This window comes from Macrobrachium nipponense, chromosome 35 (assembly GCF_015104395.2).
Source record: "Macrobrachium nipponense isolate FS-2020 chromosome 35, ASM1510439v2, whole genome shotgun sequence".
Lineage (NCBI taxonomy): Eukaryota > Metazoa > Arthropoda > Malacostraca > Decapoda > Palaemonidae > Macrobrachium > Macrobrachium nipponense.
The window spans coordinates 27,077,335-27,099,832 of record NC_061096.1 but is presented as its reverse complement, the minus strand read 5'-3'; the positions used below and the strand labels follow the sequence as shown (position 1 = coordinate 27,099,832).

Sequence of the window (22,498 nt, the reverse complement as noted above, 5' to 3'; positions counted from 1 at the left end):
TGTTTATATTTTTATTTCGTCTGGCAGCGTAGTCAGTGCTAGCAGCTCGGACCACCCTTGCTTACGTCACAAAACATCGAACAGGCCTTCTATCTCGGTGGTCTTGATATAGTACGATATAAAACTGTTGCCATATAAAGTACGATATGAAACTGTGGCCATATACAGTACGATATAAAACTGTGGCCGTACATATATAGTACGATATAAAACTGTGGCTGTACATATACAGGACCATATAAAACTGTGGCCATAAATAGTACGATATAAAACTGTTACCATATATAGTACGATATAAAACTGTTGCCATATAAAGTACGATATGAAACTGTGGCCATATACAGTACGATATAAAACTGTGGCCGTACATATATAGTACGATATAAAACTGTGGCTGTACATATACAGGACCATATAAAACTGTGGCCATAAATAGTACGATATAAAACTGTTACCATATATAGTACGATATAAAACTGTTGCCATATATAGTACGATATAAAACTGTGGTCATAATAGTACGATATAAAACTGTTGCAATGTATAGTACGATATAAAAATGTGGCCATATATAGTACGATATAAAACTGGTCATATACAGTTACTGGACGAGTAAAAATATGTGTAACCAGTACCGAGTGGCTTATCAGCTGCTCCAATTTTCACGTTGTTGAAACAACGACGAATAGCTTCATAACTATTTCAGGCTAGCATGTCAGTTATCAAATGTAGAGCACATGAACATCTGTACATCTGTCTCACAATGACCGTGCCTAACAGATACAAAACTGATATTTATACAAAGATGGAAGCATGGGATCAGTCTTGATCAGTGGCCGTTCTGACGCCGAAGTGGCAGCAGTAACAACTCTATGCTGTGTTTTCCACGACGCCTCATCGTTCAGGTAAAAGCTGACTTACAATTTTTATTTTTATTTTAGACCGATAGAGATTTTTTTACGGAAGACATGGCGTGAAATGAGCACACACAGAAAACATCAGACAGAATGGTGACTTGAATTATACAGAGTATAGAGAAAAAAAGATTAAAAAAACAAGCTAGATCATCTAAGACGACTTGGACTAATTTACGGTTCCAGATTTATATAAAGAAAAATATTGCAAATCTATTTACAGTGAAAAGTAGTAGTTAAAGTAGTAGAGACGGCCAACGAAGAATTGGCGTAGTTTCTTAATTCATTGTTCGCTATGGAAATATTGCTTTATGCAGGGGCCAGATTATTTACTTACCAATAAATAACATTTCCTTTCAAAGGTGCAATACTTGAAATAAATTACACTAGAATTGAGTAGACTTATTCAACGTATTAAAGATAATTATTTTGCAAAGTAAGGAAAATATATACCGATGGGTCCACGATTTCTAATTTTATTCTCAACACTAGCTGCGTGACAGCATACCGAAGATTTTCAAGTTGGCTTTGCAGCCGCTCGAGTCTTGACTCAACTTACCGTACTGTACTGGGGTGTTGTCATTTTGTCTCCTACAGCCGATAAATAATACTACATCAAGGCGTTAACATTCTTTGAAAACGATGTTTAATTAAACTAATTTTGTCCTTTGATCAATAAAATAATCTGCATGACACATTTAGTTGGCCTAAATTGGACTTCTGATTTTCCCGCATGATTAGCCTAGGTCTATTTTCAGCAGCATACTCTCTCGGATACGTAATATTAGTGAATATTTAGATCGACATATATATATATATATATATATATATATATATATATATATATATATATATATATATATATATATATATATATATATATATATATACTATATATTAATCTGCTTTATTTGATTATTCCCGTTATTCTTGTTTTATTAGCCATGTTCGCCTTTCTTCTTATCCTTTTCATAATTGTTTAACATAGTTAACTCAGACCTAGCTATTCAAAGTCAAAAAGTAATCATTAAATAATCAAACGAATATAATTCAGTCTTATTTTTTATCGAATTCCTTGCATATCATCCTGTTTCATTTGGACACGTTGGAAAGCTGTGGGAGTCAAAACTGACGAATACATTAAGAAAGGCTTACTTTCATTAAAGCTTTCTTAGGTTGATCTTTCTGTAGCTATTCATTTCTTCTAAATAGAAATTAATTCAAATTAGTTTGACATGTATACCTAGACCTTCTACCATAAGCATATTATAAGTAGCTGAAAGGATAAGAAATATGAAAGGTGACGTTCTCATTTAAGTCTATTTCATGTTTTTTTTTTTCCAAGTAAAACCTACTGCTTTAATCAAGGGTTGCTCTTTGACAGCTACAGGGTGTAACACGAGTGTATGCACATATTTTGGGGAATGAAAGATAAAGTTTCTTTGAACAGAAAATATTTTATAAACATGGATTTTAAGGCGTCCGTTGTCGGTGCTGGGAATTTTAAAATAACCGTTATCATTAGTGATGCTTTCACACATGGAGTTCGTAGCGAGAAGTCGGATCGAGTCGCCTGAGATGTAGAAAAGAGCGGAGGTGACGTATAGGAGTGATGGAAGGATTAGGCCGATGTTAATAAAGTATCTCCCAATAAAAGGTATTCTTTAGGTGTTGAAGAAAAAAAAATGCATCATTGAAACTGATTCTCTACCTATCCGTGGTATTCACTGGTCACCGATGAAAAAAACAAAACAAAAAGAGTAAGCCTAACTGAATCTCTCATTCATGAAAGATAAGTTTGCTTATTCATTAGACTTATTCATTAGACAACTATCAAAGATTTCAAGTGTAGATTTAAAAATCTCTTCCTCTCCATCTAAAGTATTCATCAGACACCAGTCATAAGCGTAGAGCTAGTTATGATTCCTGGTTCAGCAATGTCGTGACGAGGCACTAGAATTCAAAGTTCACAAATTAATGTTGCTCAGCAACATTTACACTACTGTATTGTCTTGCTCTCTTGTGGTGCTTCGAGGTGTTCCACCTCTAGCCCCATGTTCTAAATTTTGCCGTTCTTTAAACAATTTGATTCATCTATGTATGATTCTCTTCGGTTTATTAAGCTTTCTTGATATCTCTCCAACAGGAACTTGTACCGAATGCAGTGCAATAATTGTCTCTCGCTCATCGAGGGATGTTTCTTAGACCTATAAATGACATTAGATTCCCGTGCACGTAACATCAAAAGCAATAGAGTGAGGTCGCCTGGTTCACACTGTTATGATATAGTTTGTTTTATCTTTTTGTTTTTAAATTTGATAGCATTTTGTGTGATTCCAATGTTTTCTGTAAAATTTAACAAATGGAATAGTTCAACTACCTTCAACTTAATATTGAAAGGATAATTTAAGGACTATGTTTATGCGATCTTACTAGTGATAGGTGTCTCCTATTTATTTGGTAATGTATATCTATGGTTGTGGTATGACGTTTTTTATCACTTCATTTCGTTCACGTCAATTTTGCTATATGGAAAATAGTTTTACACAATAACATAACATAATGTTCTAAAGATATCAGGGACTGTTTTTACCGTCATTACACATGATTGCTTCCATCTTTGAAAAGAAAAATAGATAAATAAGGCATGAGTCATGCGTCAGGCAGATGAACCAAAAATTATGAAAATCTGCCACAAGTTTTTTGGCCGACAGTACACTGGTGGCAGTTTCATAATTTTTCGTTCATCTGCCTGACGCATGACTCATGCCTTATTTATCTATTTTTCTTTTCAAAGATGGAAGAAATCATGAGTAATGACGGTAAAAACAGTCCCTGATATCTTTAGAACATTATGTTATGTTATTGTGTAAAACTATTTTCCATATAGCAAAATTGACGTGAACGAAATGAAGTGATAAAAAACGTCATACCACAACCATAGATATACATTACCAAATAAATAGGAGACACCTATCACTAGTAAGATCGCATAAACATAGTCCTTAAATTATCCTTTCAATATTAAGTTGAAGGTAGTTGAACTATTCCATTTGTTAAATTTTACAGAAAACATTGGAATCACACAAAATGCTATCAAATTTAAAAACAAAAAGATAAAACAAACTATATCATAACAGTGTGAACCAGGCGACCTCACTCTATTGCTTTTGATGTTACGTGCACGGGAATCTAATGTCATTTATAGGTCTAAGAAACATCCCTCGATGAGCGAGAGACAATTATTGCACTGCATTCGGTACAAGTTCCTGTTGGAGAGATATCAAGAAAGCTTAATAAACCGAAGAGAATCATACATAGATGAATCAAATTGTTTAAAGAACGGCAAAATTTAGAACATGGGGCTAGAGGTGGAACACCTCGAAGCACCACAAGAGAGCAAGACAATACAGTAGTGTAAATGTTGCTGAGCAACATTCATTTGTGAACTTTGAATTCTAGTGCCTCGTCACGACATTGCTGAACCAGGAATCATAACTAGCTCTACGCTTATGACTGGTGTCTGATGAATACTTTAGATGGAGAGGAAGAGATTTTTAAATCTACACTTGAAATTTTTGATATGTGTCTAATGAATAAGCAAACTTATCTTGGTTGGATGAGAGATTCAGTTAGGCTTACTCTTTTTGTTTTGTTTTTTTATCGGTGGCTAATGAATACCACGGATTGGGAGGGAAACAGTTTCAATGATGCATGCATTATTTTTTCTTCAAAACCTAAAGAATACATTTTTTTGGAGATACTTTATTAACATCGGCCTAATCCCTCCATCACTCCTATACGCCACCTCCGCTCTCTTCTACATCTCAGGCGACTCGAGCCGACGGCCCGACTTCTCTCTATGAACTTCATCGCGTGAAAGCATCACTAATGATAACGGTTTATTTTAAAATTCCCCGCACCAACAACGGACGCCTTAAAATGCATGTTTATAAAATATTTCCTGTTCAAAGAAACTTTATCTTTCATTCCCCAAAATATGTGCATACACTCGTGTTACACCTTGTAGCCGTCAAAGAGCAACCCTTGATTAAAGCAGTAGGTTTTTCTTAAAAAAATAAATAAATAAATAAATAAAAACATATGAAATAGACTGAAACGAGAACGTCACCTTTCATATTTCTTATCCTTTCAGCTACTTATAATATGCTTATGGTAGTAGGTCTAGGTATACATGTGAAACTAATTTGAATTAATTTCTATTTAGAAGAAATGAATAGCTACAGAAAGATCAACCTAGGAAAGCTTTAATGAAAGTAAGCCTTTCTTAATGTATTCGTCAGTTTTGACTCCCACAGATTTCCAACGCGTCCAAATGAAAAAGGATGATATACAAGGAATTCGATAAAAAATAAGACTGAATTATATTCGTTTGATTTTTTTTATGATTGCTTTATGACTTTGAATAGCTAGGTCTGAGTTAATTATGTTAAGCAATTATGAAAAGGATAAGAAGCTAGGCGAACATGGCTAATAAAACAAGAATAACGGGAATAATCAAATAAAGCAAATTTATATATATATATATATATATATATATATATATATATATATATATATATATATATGTATATATATTGTCGATTTAAATATTCATTTATATTACGTATCCGAGAGTATACTGCTGAAAATAGACCTAGACTAATCATGTGGGAAAATCAGAAGTCCAATTTAGGCACACTAAATGTGTCATGCAAATTATTTTATTGATCATAGGACAAAATTAGTTTAATTAAACATTGTTTTCAAAGAATGTTCATGCCTTGATGTATTGTTTATCGGCTGTAGGAGACGAAATGACAACATCCCAGTGCAGTACGATACGTTGAGTCAAGACTCGAGCGGCAGCAAAGCCAACTTCAAAATGCTTCGGTATGCTGTCACGAAGCTAGAGTTGAGAATAAAATTAGAAATCGTGGACCCATCGGTATATATTTTCCTTACTTTGCAAAATAATTATCTTTTATACGTTGAATAAGTCTACTCTATTCTAATGTAATTTATTTCAAGTATAGTATCTTTGAAAGGAAATGTTATTTATTGTTAAGTAAATAATCTGGCATCTGCATATGGCAATATTTCCATAACGAACAATGAATTAAGAAACTACGCCAATTCTTCGTTGGCCGTCTGTACATCGATTTTGACTTCTAATTATTTTCTAAGCGATGGTAATTTTTAAATATGGGATGTAGTATATTTAATCTTGTAATATTTTGTAACATCCAAATTGATATAAAGAAAAAATAGCTAAATCTATTTACAGTAAAAGTATTAGTACGTTGATTTTGACTTTAATTCTTTTCTAAGCAATAGTAATTTGTAAATATTGTATGTCTATTCAATTTTGTAATATTTTGTAACATCCAAATTGATATAAAGAAATATTGCTAAATCTATTTACAGTAAAAGTATAGTAGTACATCGATTTTGACTTCTAATTCTTTTCAAAGCTATAGTAATTTGTAAATGTATGTATATTTAATTTTGTAATATTTTGTAACATCCAAATTTATATAAAGAAAAAATTGGTAAACCTATTTACAGTTAAAAGTACTAGTACGTTGATTTTGACTTGTAATTCTTTTCTAAGCCATAGTTATTTGTAAATATTGCATTTTTATTTAATTTTGTAATATTTTGTAACATCCAAATTTACATAAAGAAACAATTGCTAAATCTATTTACAATAAAAAGTAGTACATTGATTTTGACGTCTAATCCTTTTCTAAGCCATATTACCCTGTAATTATTGTATGTAGTATATTTAATCTTGTAATATTTTGTAACATCCAAATTTATGTAAAGAAAAATTGCTAAATCTACTGTAAAAAGTATTAGTACGTTGATTTTGACTTTAATTGTTTTCTAAGCAATAGTAATTTGTAAATATTGTATGTCTATTTAATTTTGTAATATTTTGTAACATCCAAATTGATATAGAGAAAAAAAATTGCAAATCTATTTACAGTAAAAAGTAGTAGTTAAAGTAGTCCATCGATTTTGACTTCTAATTCTTTTCTAAGCAATAGTAATTTGTAAATATTGGATGTATAATATTTAATCTTGTAATATTTTGTTACATCCTACATTCTATGTTATGAATGTAATATTTTTCTAATTAAAATAAAAAAGATACCATCGCCACACGTGCTTGTAACAACTGGTCCAGCCAAGACTTGGAGATTTGGACTCCCCCAAATTCCAACACCAACATGGCGGGCAGATACTGGCGCCGTAGTATTTCTTTGCTGGCATTCGGCATCTTTTGCCTCCTGAGTAGTACTACCACGGCCCAGGTATGATTGAATTCATTATATATTATTATTTATAAGCTTTGATCTTAGGTTTTTCTTGTCGATTTCTGAAAACCCGTGTGAAAATTGGGTGATATACTCGATGCATATGACGCTGTAAGAGCTGATTTGTTTAAATCTTCATTTTCGAAAAAAGATTCCTGTATTTCTTCGGAAGCTTATAATATTACAGTTTTCATTTTCGAAAAAAGTTCCTGTATTGCTTCGGAAACTAATAATATTATTACCATTCTCCTGTTCATAAAAGGTTAACGTATGGTTATACAGATGGTACTAAAATATCTCTCTCTGTTGCGAAGCTCGACACCAAAGAGGAAAGAATTATTAGTACTATTTATTATTACAAGGAGATCTATCCGAAAGACTATATAGTATAGTTATTATTACGAGAGGTGAAATCTTGAGCAAGGTCTGATGTCTTTTCTCATTTAGTTTTTAATCATGAAAGTTTTTATTTTTTAATTTTATCGATTCGATGTTACAACTGGGTTTACTCTATCCCACAAGGATGGGTCCTTCTCTCCAGATTTGATGAGGGACTTTGCAAATTGCTCGGCAGTTGAGCCCTGCCTTTGAATATATTGCACAGCTCAGCTCTGGCGGTGAATATATTGCGCAGTTGAGTTCTGCCTGCGAATATATTGCGCAGTTCAGCTCTGCCGGTGAATATATTGCGCAGTTCAGCTCTGCTGGAGAATTTATTGCGCAGTTCAGCTCTGCCGGTGAATATATTGCGCAGTTCAGCTCTGCCGGTGAATATATTGCGCAGTTCAGCTCTGCCGGTGAATATATTGCGCAGTTCAGCTCTGCCGGTGAATATATTGGGCAGATCAGCTCTGCTTGTGAATATATTGCGCAGTTGAGCTCTGCCTGTGAATATATTGCGCAGTTGAGCTCTGCCGGTGAATATATTGCACAGTTGAGCTCTGCTGGTGAATATATTGAGCAGTTCAGCACTGCTGGTGAATATATTGGGCAGTTCAGCTCTGCTGGTGAATATATTGGGCAGTTCAGCTCTGCTGGTGAATATATTGGGCAGTTCAGCTCTGCTGGTGAATATATTGAGCAGTTCAGCTCTGCTGGTGAATATATTAGGCAGTTCAGCTCTGCTGGTCAATATATTGCGCAGTTCAGCTCTGCCGGTGTATATATTGAGCAGTTCAGCTCTGCCAGTGAATATATTGAGCAGTTCAGCTCTGCTGGTGAATATATTGAGCAGTTCAGCACTGCTGGTGAATATATTGGGCAGTTCAGCTCTGCTGGTGAATATATTGGGCAGTTCAGCTCTGCTGGTGAATATATTGGGCAGTTCAGCTCTGCTGGTGAATATATTGGGCAGTTCAGCTCTGCTGGTGAATATATTGAGCAGTTCAGCTCTGCTGGTGAATATATTAGGCAGTTCAGCTCTGCTGGTGAATATATTGTGCAGTTCAGCTCTGTCGGTGTATATATTGAGCAGTTCAGCTCTGCCAGTGAATATATTGAGCAGTTCAGCTCTGCCGGTGAATATATTGAGCAGTTAAGCACTGCTGGTGAATATATTGGGCAGTTCAGCTCTGCTGGTGAATATATTGGGCAGTTCAGCTCTGCTGGTGAATATATTGGGCAGTTCAGCTCTGCTGATGAATATATTGAGCAGTTCAGCTCTGCAGGTTAATATATTAGGCAGTTCAGCTCTGCTGGTGAATATATTGCGCAGTTCAGCTTTGCTGGTGAATATATTGCGCAGTTCAGCTCTGCCGGTGAATATATTGAGAAGTTCAGCTCTGCTGGTGAATACATTGAGCAGTTCAGCTCTGCTGGTGAATATATTGAGCAATTCAGCTCTGCCGGTGAATATATTGAGCAGTTCAGCTCTGCTGGTGAATATATTGAGCTGTTCAGCTCTGCCGGTGAATATATTGAGCATTTCAGCTCTGCCGGTGAATATATTGAGAAGTTCAGTTCTGCTGGTGAATATATTGCGCAGTTCAGCTCTGACGGTGAATATATTGAGAAGTTCAGCTCTACTGGTGAATATATTGCGCAGTTCAGCTCTGCTGGTGAATATATTGGGCAGTTCAGCTCTGCTGGTGAATATATTGCACAGTTCAGCTCTGTTGGTGAATATCTTGAGAAGTTCAGCTCTGCAGGTGAATATATTGCACAGTTCAGCTCTGCTGGTGAATATATTGAGCAGTTCAGCTCTGCTGGTGAATATATTGAGCTGTTCAGCTCTGTCGGTGAATATATTGAGCAGTTCAGCTCTGCCGGTGAATATATTGCGCAGTTCAGCTCTGCCGGTGAATATATTGCGCAGTTCAGCTCTGCTGGAGAATATATTGAGCAGTTCAGCTCTGCTGGCGAATATATTGAGCAGTTCAGCTCTGCTGGTGAATATATTGAGCAGTTCAGCTCTGCTGGTGAATATATTGCGCAGTTCAGCTCTGCCGGTGAATATATTGAGTAGTTGAACTCTGCCGGTGAATATATTGAGCAGTTCAGCTCTGCTGGTGAATATATTGAGCAGTTCAGCTCTGCTGGCGAATATATTGAGCAGTTCAGCTCTGCTGGTGAATATATTGAGCAGTTCAGGCTCTGCTGAATAGATTAATTACTTGCCGCAGTTGCAGCTCTGCCGGTGAATATATTGACGCAGTTCAGCTCGGCTGGAGTATATTGAGATTAGCTCTGCCCCGGTTGAATATATTGCCGCAGTTCAGCTTGCCGGTGAATATGGAGATTGAGCAGTTCAGCTCTGCCCCTGGTTGAACAAATATATTGAGCAGTTCAGCTCTGCTGGCGTGAATATATTGTGCGCAGTTCAGCTTCTGCTGTGAATATATTGAGAGCAGTTCAGCTCTGCCGTTGGTGAATATATTGCGCAGTTCAGCTCTGCCGAGTGGAAAGATATTGAGTTAGTTGGAACGCTTGCCGGTGAATATATTGAGCAGTTCAGATCTGCCGGTGAAATATTGAGATGTTCAGCTCTGCCGGTGAATATATTGCACAGTTGAGCTCTGCCGGTGGAATATATTTCCAACAGTTGAGCTCCGCCGTGAATATATGAGCAGTGAGCTCTGCCGGTGAATATATTGAGCAGTTCAGTTCTGCCGGTGAATATATTGAGCAGTTCAGCTCTGCCGGTGAATATATTGCGCAGTTGAGCTCTGCCGGTGAATATATTGCGCAGTTCAGCTCTGCCGGTGAATATATTGCGCAGTTGAGCTCTGCCGGTGAATATATTGCGCAGTTCAGTTCTGCCGGTGTATATATTGAGCAGTTGAGCTCTGCCGGTGAATATATTGAGCAGTTGAGCTCTGCCGGTGAATATATTGAGCAGTTGAGCTCTGCCGGTGAATATATTGAGCAGTTCAGCTCTGCCGGTGAATATATTGAGCAGTACAGCTCTGCCGGTCAATATATTGCGCAGTTGTGCTCTGCCGGTGAATATATTGCACAGTTGAGCTCTGCCGGTGAATATATTGCGCAGTTCAGCTCTGCCTGTGAATATATTGCGCAGTTGAGCTCTGCCGGTGAATATATTGAGAAGTTGAGCTCTGCCGGTGAAAATATTGCGCAGTTGAGCTCTGCCGGTGAATATATTGAGCAGTTGAGCTCTGCCGGTGAATATATTGAGCAGTTGAGCTCTGCCAGTGAATATATTGCACAGTTCAGCTCTGCCAGTGAATATATTGCGCAGTTAAGCTCTGCCGGTGAATATATTGCTCAGTGAGGCTCTGCAGGTGAATATTATTGCGCGAGTTGAGCTCTGCGGGAATATCTATTGAGCGTTGAGCTTCTGCAGCGGTGAATATATGCGCCCCCAGCTTCAGCTCTGCTGTGAATATATTGCGCAGATAAGCTCTGCACGGTGAATATATTGACACAGTTGAGCTCGGCCTGTGAATATATTGCGCAGTTGAGCTTGCCGGTGAATATATGAGCAGTGAGCTAGCCGGTGAAATATTGCGCAGTTGAGCTATGCCGAGTGAATATATTGCGCAGAATACGCGATCTGCCTGTGAATATATTGCACAGGGCTCTGCCTCGTGAAATATTGCGCAGTTTCGAGCTCTGGCGGTGAATTATTGCGCCACAGTTGAGCTCTGCGGTGAATATATGCGCAGTTCAGCTCTGCCGGTGACCATATATTGCGCAGGTTGAAGATCTGCACCCGCCGTGAATATATTGAGCCAGTTGAAGCTCGCGGTGAAATTATTGCGCAGTTGAAGCTCTGGCCTGGTTGACTATAATGCGCAGTTGAGCTTGCCGGGAAAGCCACACACCTTCGCACACACAAGTTGAGTCTGCTCTGTTGAATATATTGCGCCAGTTGAGCTCTGCTGGTGACTATATTAGCGCAGTTGAGCTCTGCCGGTGAATCTAAGTAGCAGTTGAGCTATGCCGGTGAATATAATTGCGCAGTTCAGCCTTCTGCCTGTGAATTAATGCGCCGATAAGCTCTAGCCTGTGAATAATATTTGCCACAGTGAGCTTGCCTGGAATAATTGCGCCAGTGAGCTCCTGCCGGTGACTATATTGAGCAGAAGCAGTTTGTCTGAGCTCTGACGGTGGTGTATATTATTGCGCAGTTGAGCTCTGCCGGTGAATATATTGAGCAGATAAGCTCTTGCCTGTGAATATATTGCCACAGGTTGAGCTCTGCCTGTGAATATATTGCGCGTTGAGCTCTGGCGGTGAATATATTGCGCAAGTTGAGCTCTGCCGGTGAATATATTGCGCAGGTCAGCTCTGCGGTGAATATATTGCGCAAGTTGAGCTATGCCGGTGAATATATTGAGCAGTTGAGCTCGTGGTGAATATATTGCAGCAGTTGAGCTCTGGCGTGAATATATTGCGCAGTTGAGCTTCTTGCCGGGGAATATATTGCACATTGAGCTCTCGCATGTGATGAATATATTGCGCAGTTGAGCTCTTGCTGGTGACTATAGTGCGCAGTTGAGCTCTGCCCGGTGACAATATTGCGCAGGTTGAGCTCTGCGGTGAATATATTGCTCAGTTTTGCTTGGCGGTGAATATTTACGCAGATGAGCTCTGCCTGTGAATATATGCGCAGTGGAGCTCTGCCTTGAATATATGCGCAGTTGAGCTCTGCCAGGAAGGTATTGTGCAGTTGAGCTCTGCCTGTGAATATATTGCGCAGTGAGCTACTGCATATGTGAAATATATTGAGCAGTTGAAACTCTGCCTGTGAATAATTGAGCAGTGAGCTCTGCCGAATCTATTGAGCAGTTGAGCTCTGCCGGTGAATATATTGCGCAGTTCAGCTCTGCCTGTGAATATATTGCGCAGATAAGCTCTGCCTGTGAATATATTGCACAGTTGAGCTCTGCCTGTGAATATATTGCGCAGTTGAGCTCTGCCGGTGAATATATTGAGCAGTTGAGCTCTGCCGGTGAATATATTGCGCAGTTGAGCTCTGCCGGTGAATATATTGCGCAGATAAGCTCTGCCTGTGAATATATTGCACAGTTGAGCTCTGCCTGTGAATATATTGCGCAGTTGAGCTCTGGCGGTGAATATATTGCGCAGTTGAGCTCTGCCGGTGAATATATTGCGCAGTTCAGCTCTGCCGGTGAATATATTGCGCAGTTGAGCTCTGCCGGTGAATATATTGAGCAGTTGAGCTCTGCTGGTGAATATATTGCGCAGTTGAGCTCTGGCTGTGAATATATTGCGCAGTTGAGCTCTGCCGGTGAATATATTGCACAGTTGAGCTCTGCCTGTGAATATATTGCGCAGTTGAGCTCTGCTGGTGAATATATTGCGCAGTTGAGCTCTGCCGGTGAATATATTGCGCAGTTGAGCTCTGCCGGTGAATATATTGCTCAGTTTTGCTCTGCCGGTGAATATATTACGCAGTTGAGCTCTGCCTGTGAATATATTGCGCAGTTGAGCTCTGCCTGTGAATATATTGCGCAGTTGAGCTCTGCCAGTGAATGTATTGTGCAGTTGAGCTCTGCCTGTGAATATATTGCGCAGTTGAGCTCTGCCTGTGAATATATTGCGCAGTTGAACTCTGCCTGTGAATACATTGAGCAGTTGAGCTCTGCCGGTGAATATATTGAGCAGTTGAGCTCTGCCTGTGAATATATTGAGCAGTTAAGCTCTGCCTGTTAATATATTGCGCAGTTGAGCTCTGCCGGTGAATATATTGCACAGTTGAGCTCTGCCGGTGAATATATTGCACAGTTTAGTTCTGCTTATGAATATATGTAGCAGTTGAGCTCTGCGAATATATTGCGCAGATGAGCTCTGCTTGTGAAATATTACAGTCAGTTGAGGCTCTGCCGCGAATGAAATATTGCGCAGTTCAGCTCATGCCTGTGGAATATATTGCGCCAGTTCAGCTCTGCCTTTGGAATGAATATTTGCACAGTTGAGCTATGCGGGGACCTGTGGAAGATATTTGTGGCAAGTTTGAGCTCTGCCTAGTGACAATATAGTTGCCGCAGTTGAGCTCTGCCTGTGAATATATTGAGGCCAGATGAGCTATGCCGGTGAATATAATTGCGCAAGGTATTCAGGGCTCTGCCAGTGAATATATTGTTTAGCAGGATTGAGGGCTGTGACCGTGAATAATTATTGAGCAGTTGAGCTCTGCCTGTGAATATATTGTGCAGTTGAGCTCTGCCTGTTAATATATTGTGCAGTTGAGCTCTGCCGGTGAATATATTGCACAGTTGAGTTCTGCTTGTGAATATTTTGAGCAGTTGAGCTCTGCTGGTGAATATATTGAGCAGTTGAGCTCTGCCTGTGAATATATTGCTCAGTTGAGCTCTGTGGGTGAATATATTGCGCAGTTGAGCTGTGCCAGTGAATATATTGCGCAGTTGAGCTCTGCTTGTGAATATATTGAGCAGTTGAGCTCTGCCGGTGAATATATTGAGCAGTTGAGCTCTGTCGGTGAATATATTGCGCAGTTGAGCTCTGCCGGTGAATATATTGCGCAGTTGAGCTCTGACGGTGAATATATTGAGCAGTTGAGCTCTGCCGGTGAATATATTGAGCAGTTTAGCTCTGCCAGTGAATATATTGCGCAGTTGAGCTCTGACGGTGAATATATTGAGCAGTTGAGCTCTGCCGGTGAATATATTGAGCAGTTGAGCTCTGACGGTGGATATATTGAGCAGTTGAGTTCTGCCGGTGAATATATTGCACAGTTGAGCTCTGCCTCTGAATATATTGCACAGTTGAGCTCTGCCTGTGAATACATTGAGCAGTTGAGCTCTGCTGGTGAATATATTGAGCAGTTAAGCTCTGCCGGTGAATATATTGAGCAGTTGAGTTCTGCCGGTGAATATATTGCACAATTGAGCTCTGCCGATGAATATATTGCGCAGTTGAGCTCTGACGGTGGATATATTGAGCAGTTGAGCTCTGCCGGTGAATATATTGAGCAGTTGAGCTCTGCCGGTGAATATATTGAGCAGTTGAGTTCTGCCGGTGAATATATTGAGCAGCTGAGCTCTACCGGTGAATATATTGAGCAGTTGAGCTCTGCCTGTGAATATATTGCACAGTTGAGTTCTGCCTGCGAATATATTGCACAGTTGAGATCTGCCTGTGAATATATTGAGCAGTTGAGCTCTGCCGGTGAATATATTGAGCAGTTGAGCTCTGCCTGTGAATATATTGCACAGTTGTGTTCTGCCTGTGAATATATTGAGCAGTTGAGCTCTGCCTGTGAATATATTGAGCAGTTGTGTTCTGCCTGTGAATATATTGCACAGTTGTGTTGTGCCTGTGAATGTATTGAGCAGTTGAGTTCTGACTGTGAATATATTGCACAGTTGTGTTGTGCCTGTGAATATATTGAGCAGTTGAGCTCTGCCTGTGAATATATTGCACAGTTGAGTTCTGCCTGTGAATATATTGCACAGTTGAGTTCTGCCTGTGAATATATTGCACAGTTGAGTTCTGCCTGTGAATATATTGCATAGTTGAGTTCTGCTTGTGAATATAATGCACGAAATAATTTTTAGGTCAAAATTTGGCAGTATAGTTTTGGGTCCCTGTATGAATATGAAACCTCCTTCCTAGGGCTTCTTTCCAAACATATTTCATAAGAAAGTGCACCTTCAGCTCCCACTGAAAGAGAACTAAATATACATAGGAATACTGATAAACATCTTACTGAACAAATTATACGAATTGATCTAAGCGCGCCATAGTACTACGCCTGACGGAACATTGCAGCCAATATGAACTATTCTTCACAGAGTGTTTCACTGGAACCAATAAAAACGTGAGACTGACTGAAAATGGTCCTTGCTGGTGGGAGATGGCAGACCTAGCTGTAACATCGAAAAGCCTGAACACAAACTATCGCGATTAAAAACTGAAAGACAAAAGAATTCGATACTAACAAAGCGTCCCTTCGACCCCCACCTGCGCTGCTCGATCACTTGGCCACATAGCACCTAACTGCCAAGATTTCCTGATTTTCATTTTGTCTTGCCCAAGTTTTCACTTCTTGAAGAACTTGTCTTCCGAATAGCGCCACAAGGACCTATAGGAATGTTACGCGGATGTCTTGTAGCAATGTTTTTATAACTAGCAATTTACCAATCCTTACTAAAAGCATATTCATCTGCCGCTTCATACAAGTGACTCGCTAGTGTTTTTTAACCGTTATGTATGATAAATTCGTAATGTAACTAAGTCTACGGGCATAACCAGCCCCGTTTCACGGGCAGAACCAGCGCAGATTCAGTGAACCCCTACTTTAGCCCCCACACCTTGCCAAGTTTCATGCCCATCGGGCCAGCCGTTTGTCCATGATTGAATGACAGACGGACGGACAGACATAACGCCCATCATGGTATAGAAAGATAATGGCACTATTATGTTTCTCTCTGGCGTCGAGCTTCGTAACTGAACAGTCGTTTGCTCTCTGTAACAATACATTAGTCTTTGAAAAAAGGAAAATGGTGATAAAATAATAAAACAATGTCGAAGTCACGCAGGAATAAATTTTTCGAAAATGAAAACTAATCAAATCAGCTTTTCACCAACGAAAATTGAAAAATAACATGCTATATTTTATATAAAAAATCATTGTTCTGTATTGTCTAACATGCATATTACTCATTTTTTTACATTTTCATTCAAATAGATAAATCATAAAGATCATTTCCTAAAATTCCTGTATCTTTAACTCAGAGCGAAACACCTTTTCCAGACCAATTTATGCTCTTTCATAGACCTATCCTACCCCCCCTAACATCAACAACAACAACAAAGTAGTTTGAAAGGTTTATTCCCCGAGTAGGCGAAAATCATTTTACATTTTTCGTATCATTTCATTAGTGTTTACTAACATACCTCCTGATCCAGTTTACCGGTACAATTAAGTAGGACTAGAAAGCTTGTGAAGAGATGGCCTGCTATTATATATAATATATATATATATATATATATTTAATATATATAATTTATTAATATATATAATTTATATATATATATATATATATTATATATATATATATATATATATATATATAATATGCAGCATCTCTTCACAAGCTTTCTAATTTCATATATATATATATAATCTATATATATATATATATATATATATATATATATATATATATATATATATATATATATATATATATTGTTGGTAAACCTAAAAACACCAGAACGATTGCTAATGGGAATTAATCCGCTTGATTCTAGCTCTCGTATAGACAGTTGCCCTAAAATAAGAATAAAAAGTGTACTGTCTTTTTTATACAAGAGCAAAACAATGCACTTATTCGTTGTTCCTCAGTATTCCACTTGTTCTTCAGTGTTCTCCCTTCCTTATTTGGCAGCAAAACGGAAAATGCAGCTCTAATGGAGGCGAGTGCGTCCCCAGAGACGAAGTGGAAACTGGTTGTAAGCGTTCGCCGTTCCGCTGTCCGCCAGGGTCTGTCTGCTGCCTGACAACAGGACCCCAGTCGAGGCAGGGTAGTCCACGTAAGGACAACAGATATTTCGTTATACTTGTAGATAAGCATTCGAAGATTCTTGATCATAAGGAGTATTTTTGTTCAAGGGATCTCCAATTGAGAGGAATTTCAGTTATTACAAAGATCGCCTTCTGCAATGTCAATATTGTCCCCACTTCTTCTTCTTGTTCTTTCAAACCGTTAATTATCCCTACGTCAAGAGGTCGGTTGCCTGATACGCCTTCTCCTCCTCCACTGGCTTCTGTCAAAAGCATCATCCTCCTCTTTTTCTCCATATCTTCATTCACTTTATCTCGCCATCTATAATTTCTCTGTCTCTGGAATGTCAACTCTAATCCTCTGTCTCTGGAATGTCAACTCTAATTCTCTGTCTCTGGTATGTCAACTCTAATTCTCTGTCTCTGGAATGTCAATTCTAATTCTCTGTCTCTGGAATGTCAATTCTAATTCTCTGTCTCTGGAACGTCAACTTTGTCGTCTCCTTTTCAAAAGCCAAGCAAGTCGGCCCGAAGCGGAAGTGCGTCAAACGTAAGCCCTGCACCCTCGAGATGGGCATCTGCGTACCAGTGAAAAAAAACAACTGTACTACGGGAACTGACGACACCCTGTGTAAAGGGGCGAGCTGCACCTGTTGCCTAGACGTATTGGGTAAGGGAGAAAAAAAAAACGTATTTTTCCACTCTTTCCTCTAACCGTTCTTGTCACAGAACGTTAAAGAAACCTCAAATATATTCCAGAGATATTGTGACCACATCTTACCTGTAAAGATTCAGCCTCGTACTATTTCCTGACGAGACAGAAATCTCGCCACGAAGAGGCTGAAGAATTGCTCAATAAACATACGAATTAACCCTTTCAGATTGCAAGCAAGTGAAAAAGTGCACGAAAAAGGGAGGCCATTGCATGAAAGTGACCGAAGCCTCCTCCACTTGTGCGGGGAATACTGATGCTCGTCTGTGCAAAGGATCGAAATGTACTTGCTGCTTGTCGGGTAAGTTTGGAATAGTCATCTTATCTATGCGTCATGAATCTGCCCTGGTATGAGATCTATAATGTTTCGCCGTGTTTGATATTAGCCACTCGGCTACCTACACTTCATCACCATGTTCGGTTCCATTGTAGATTCACATCAACCGTGCATTTGATGTCTAGGCCAGTCCATACGACGCTCCTGATTGGCTGTTGATAAGCCAATGACAGGGTTGAAAACTCAGTCTCTCGAGAGTTTCCAGCCCTGTGACTGGCTTATCAACAGCCAATCAGGAGTGTCGTAGGGGACTGGCCTAGACATCAGGTGCACGGTTAATATGAAACTACTACTTAGCACCAAACACGGTGAAACAGTGTACGTAGACTGCATACCAGAGTAATTCATGAAGCACAGAAAACAGGTCAAGGTAGGACCTAGTTCTAGTTAGACTGAGATAAATGCAATGTCTATGGAGTATTTTTATTATTATTATTATTGATGTTGTTCTGCGGGTCTTTTTTTTAGAAGGGCTCTTAACTGGTGATAATCTGTGCTGCTCAGCTCACTATTTCTGGTTTTAGGGTCTTGTCAGTGCGGCCGAGCCAACGAACCTCGAATCGTAGGAGGGCAGGTGGTGACACCCGAACACAAGTATCCTTGGCTGACCAGCATTTATAGGGACAATGGAGACACCTTCATCTGTGGAGCCAGCGTTATCGATGATCGCCACATCCTCACAGCGGCCCACTGCTTGTTCAGAGACCAAGTCTATCCCCTCTCGCGCGACGAAGTCCGAATAGGGTTAGCGGACCATAACTTAATCTCGACGGCGGACGACATCCCCGGAGTAACGAAGAAGGTTGAAATTGAAGACTATGTAGTTCACGAGCAATACGACAGTACCACTAGCGAGAATGATATTGCAATTATCACACTGAAGGAGCCTTTAAGCTTAACAGCCGACGGACCTATCAGACCCATCTGCCTTCCGGCAGACGACAGCATGACTTACGAGGGAGACGACGGCATCGTCGCAGGATGGGGCAAGTTGCAGTCTACCGATTCAGCTGGAACCAACGTGCCATACGAGGTCTCTGTCCCAATCCTTAGTCCTGATTGCCCAGGGGACTTCCCGAGCGATTACGTCATCACACAGAACAACATCTGCGCCGGACTGGTCGAGGGAGGGAAAGACTCCTGCCAGGGGGACTCAGGAGGTCCCCTCGCCGTGCTGGAGGGCCAGACTTACACTCAGGTGGGAGTCGTGTCCTTCGGCGACGGATGTGCCAAACCGAACAGTCCGGGAATCTACACAAGGACCAGCAAGTACCTGGATTGGATCAAGAGCAAAACACAGGGCGGCAAAGTGTGTCCACCGGCCGTTTAAAGACGCTCACTGATATTATCTCGTCTCTGGAGGCCTGGCTTCATCTGAACTCTAGTCTTATGCTTTCTGACTTGCTTGTGCTTGAGCTCGTAGTTACTATAATTTTGTGAAGTTCCTTAGTTCTATCATTAAGATATAATTATTCAAAAGAAAGGGATTGCTATAAGATTCAGAGCCTTTGTCCCGGTGTTTTTCCAGAATGACTTTTTTGTGTGCATTTGACAAAGATATTCCTTAGCCATAGTATACTTTACATCCCTACCTAATTTTTTGCAGCATTCTTTATTAATCATATTAGAAAAAAGTATATTCATAAGAGTAAAATAAAGCACCCGAAGCCAGTGGTGGAACACTCTGATGTATGGTTTCTAAGCTATACGTGACATAAGCATATGTCTTTGAAATTCTGAGTGAATATTCGTACCTTGAAATTCTGAGTAAATTATTCGTACCTTGTCAAGGCTTCAAGAATGGCAGCTATGAAAAGTCATTGTCCCCGTGGTTGCAGGACAGCTTTTGAGATTCGACCTGCACAATTGTTTACAAGTGAGGTGGCCCGTGGCAAACCCTACGTAAGCTTGAACGGGTAAATGAATAATAGGGCCCATTTTTTGGGTAAGGAGTACATCCGGACATCCAAGGCTACCAAGTTCTCGTCATTTGTTGATTTTCTAAAGGTGCAGAAAATTATCAAAGGAGTTACGACGAATGCCGAAGTTTTCTTCACTTTCTTAATTGATTTTTAACTGTATAATTTTTCAATGGAGAAATGGTGATAGAAATAATTTCTCGGATTACTTGTGGAAACCCTTTTTTTCTTCAAGGATTTTAGCACTCGACCTCATGACACAAATCATATATATACTACTACTACCACTACAAAGTGTAAACAAGGAGTTTTGGTTGTATTTCATTGTTGCCAGAGGTTGAGACTTTTTCACGAATAGCCAATTATCCATTGAGAAGGAGGCAAGTTAATAACTGTCATAAGTTACGTCATTATATCTTCGAAAGACATTCCTCTGAGTTGGCTGACAATGTCTACAAGAAGTCGGTGTTACTCTTATAATTTACCAGAATTATGCTACTTTCGTCATACAGAATACAGTCAAAATTTAGGTAGGAATGTAAGATACCCTGTGACAAAGTAGGATCTTTGTCAGGTACGTTGGTAAAATCTTATTCCGGAAAAAACACCGGGACATCGCCTGTGAATCTCATAGTAGTCGTTAGCGGTTTCTAAAAGAGTTTAATTTTGAATTTAACATTGAACAGAACAGAGCAAAATACAATAAGTGTTTTCTGTTAAATTCAATTTTTTTTAAAAATTTGCTCTAGAGTTAATATATCATTAAAATACATAATAGTTACACGACTTAACAGTCAATAATAGCTGAAAGCAAAATAACAAAATAAATATATATATGAACATACGTATATATTTACATTCTGTCTGACCCATTACTGTTCAATGTAAACTTGCCGACATTTTTGAATTTCATGTCCTTTTCTTCCATGTGTTTCGTGTGATTCCATTTGGAGGATATATTGCACTATAGTAATAAAGGTTGCACTGCATATAAAAGCCTCTCTTTTCATTTTCCAAAGTCCTAAAAAACTTAATATTTTCTATATACATTCTTATCTAATGCATTTTTCAATTTCTCATTTTTTGGGGGGAGGTTTATCATGGCTAATCTCTTCTTTTTCCATTTCAAATTCTCTTCCGTCATAACATTTTCCAAACGGACACCAAAATTGGAAAAGCCTGAATTTCAAGTCAGTGGCTCCTCCTGTAGTCCTATGCCACGTGAATAGGATTCATCTTCTAAATAACCACTAATAATAATACATGTGGTCGACGCTTGGTAAATACTGATTTGAAAAGTCTATGAGGAGATATTCTAAATTACTGAACGGAAAACGCAGAAAGAGAACTAAAAAAAAAAAAAAAAAAAAAAAAAACTGTTAAATACCCAAACTAAAAAGTGGATACTGCGAGTTGGGGACAGAAATGGTGCAGCTTGGCTTGAACCATAGTTGGTTCACTTAAGGTAGAACAGGTCAGCCAGCGCGCAGCTTTGGGTATGAATCACCAATACCGTGATGTCACGTGCCCTGGTCTCTCAGACGCGGTTAACCAAAAGGTAAACAACAGGACTTGCTGTGTGCCCATATATCTTTTTTATTCATTTATGCTATCAGTTATAATGCCAAGCAACTACGCGGTATTTGGCTGTTCTAATTCAAGTGAAAAAACGAAATACTAATATATAATACCATCGTTTTTCAAAAGAAAAACCGTACAAAGACCATTGGGTACATACATGCCTGTTGTCGTGCAGACAGAATTAACGTTGTGTTCTCTGATGTTCCCCATTTAATCAAATTAGCAAGAAATAGTTTTATTGACTTTGTTTTTTCCTTAATAATGGAGTGTATTTCAGATTCTAGCATACGAGAACTGCTTAGTAAAACCAAAACAGACATTGGGCTTGCATATAAGATTAATGAAATGCATTTAAATGTAACTGGTCAACAAAGACATTGCGTTAAATTAGCAGTGAAAATGGTGTCTACACCATGTGCCAAATCGTTCAAATATTTAAGCGAAAGGGGACTGTTGAAGTGCCAAAACTGGAGTGAAACGTCCGATCTTATTCTTCTAATAATGAATGATTGGCTCGACATCATGAATTCTTCTTGCATGTATGGATAGTTTGGTAAAATCAATGTTTTTGGTATTGATGTAGAAAAACAAACTGTTAAATTGCTAAAGGTCATTGAGGTAATGAGTATTATGAAAGTTAAAAGTCCTAATGCTAAAAAAGTATTAATTTCTGGAGAAAGGAATCATTGTTTTCATGTCAATCCACAATTGCTTTATTTAATATGTTAAAAGCCTCTCATAGTATTGGCTACCTTCT

At 39.0% G+C, this 22,498-nt stretch overlaps 1 protein-coding gene across 1 annotated transcript; it reads left to right on the top strand.

Annotated features, from left to right (window-relative positions):
* Positions 1 to 749: 749 nt before the first annotated feature.
* On the top strand, positions 750 to 21,156 carry LOC135208517 (serine protease 1-like). Its single transcript, XM_064240794.1, has 6 exons — positions 750 to 905; positions 7,071 to 7,234; positions 17,077 to 17,221; positions 17,707 to 17,862; positions 18,074 to 18,205; positions 18,766 to 21,156. Exons 2-6 carry the CDS (start codon positions 7,151 to 7,153, stop codon positions 19,569 to 19,571), a joined length of 1,323 nt encoding a protein of 440 aa, XP_064096864.1. The 5' UTR covers positions 750 to 905; positions 7,071 to 7,150; the 3' UTR covers positions 19,572 to 21,156.
* The last annotated feature ends 1,342 nt before the right edge of the window (positions 21,157 to 22,498 follow it).

Coding starts and splice junctions, on each gene's coding strand:
- LOC135208517 (XM_064240794.1), top strand. CDS start 7,151: ATGGCGGGCAGATACTGGCGCCGTAGTATTTCTTTGCTGGCATTCGGC. Junction 17,222..17,706: donor GTCGAGGCAGGGTAGTCCAC/GTAAGGACAACA, acceptor CCTTTTCAAAAG/CCAAGCAAGTCGGCCCGAAG. Junction 18,206..18,765: donor ATGTACTTGCTGCTTGTCGG/GTAAGTTTGGAA, acceptor TTCTGGTTTTAG/GGTCTTGTCAGTGCGGCCGA.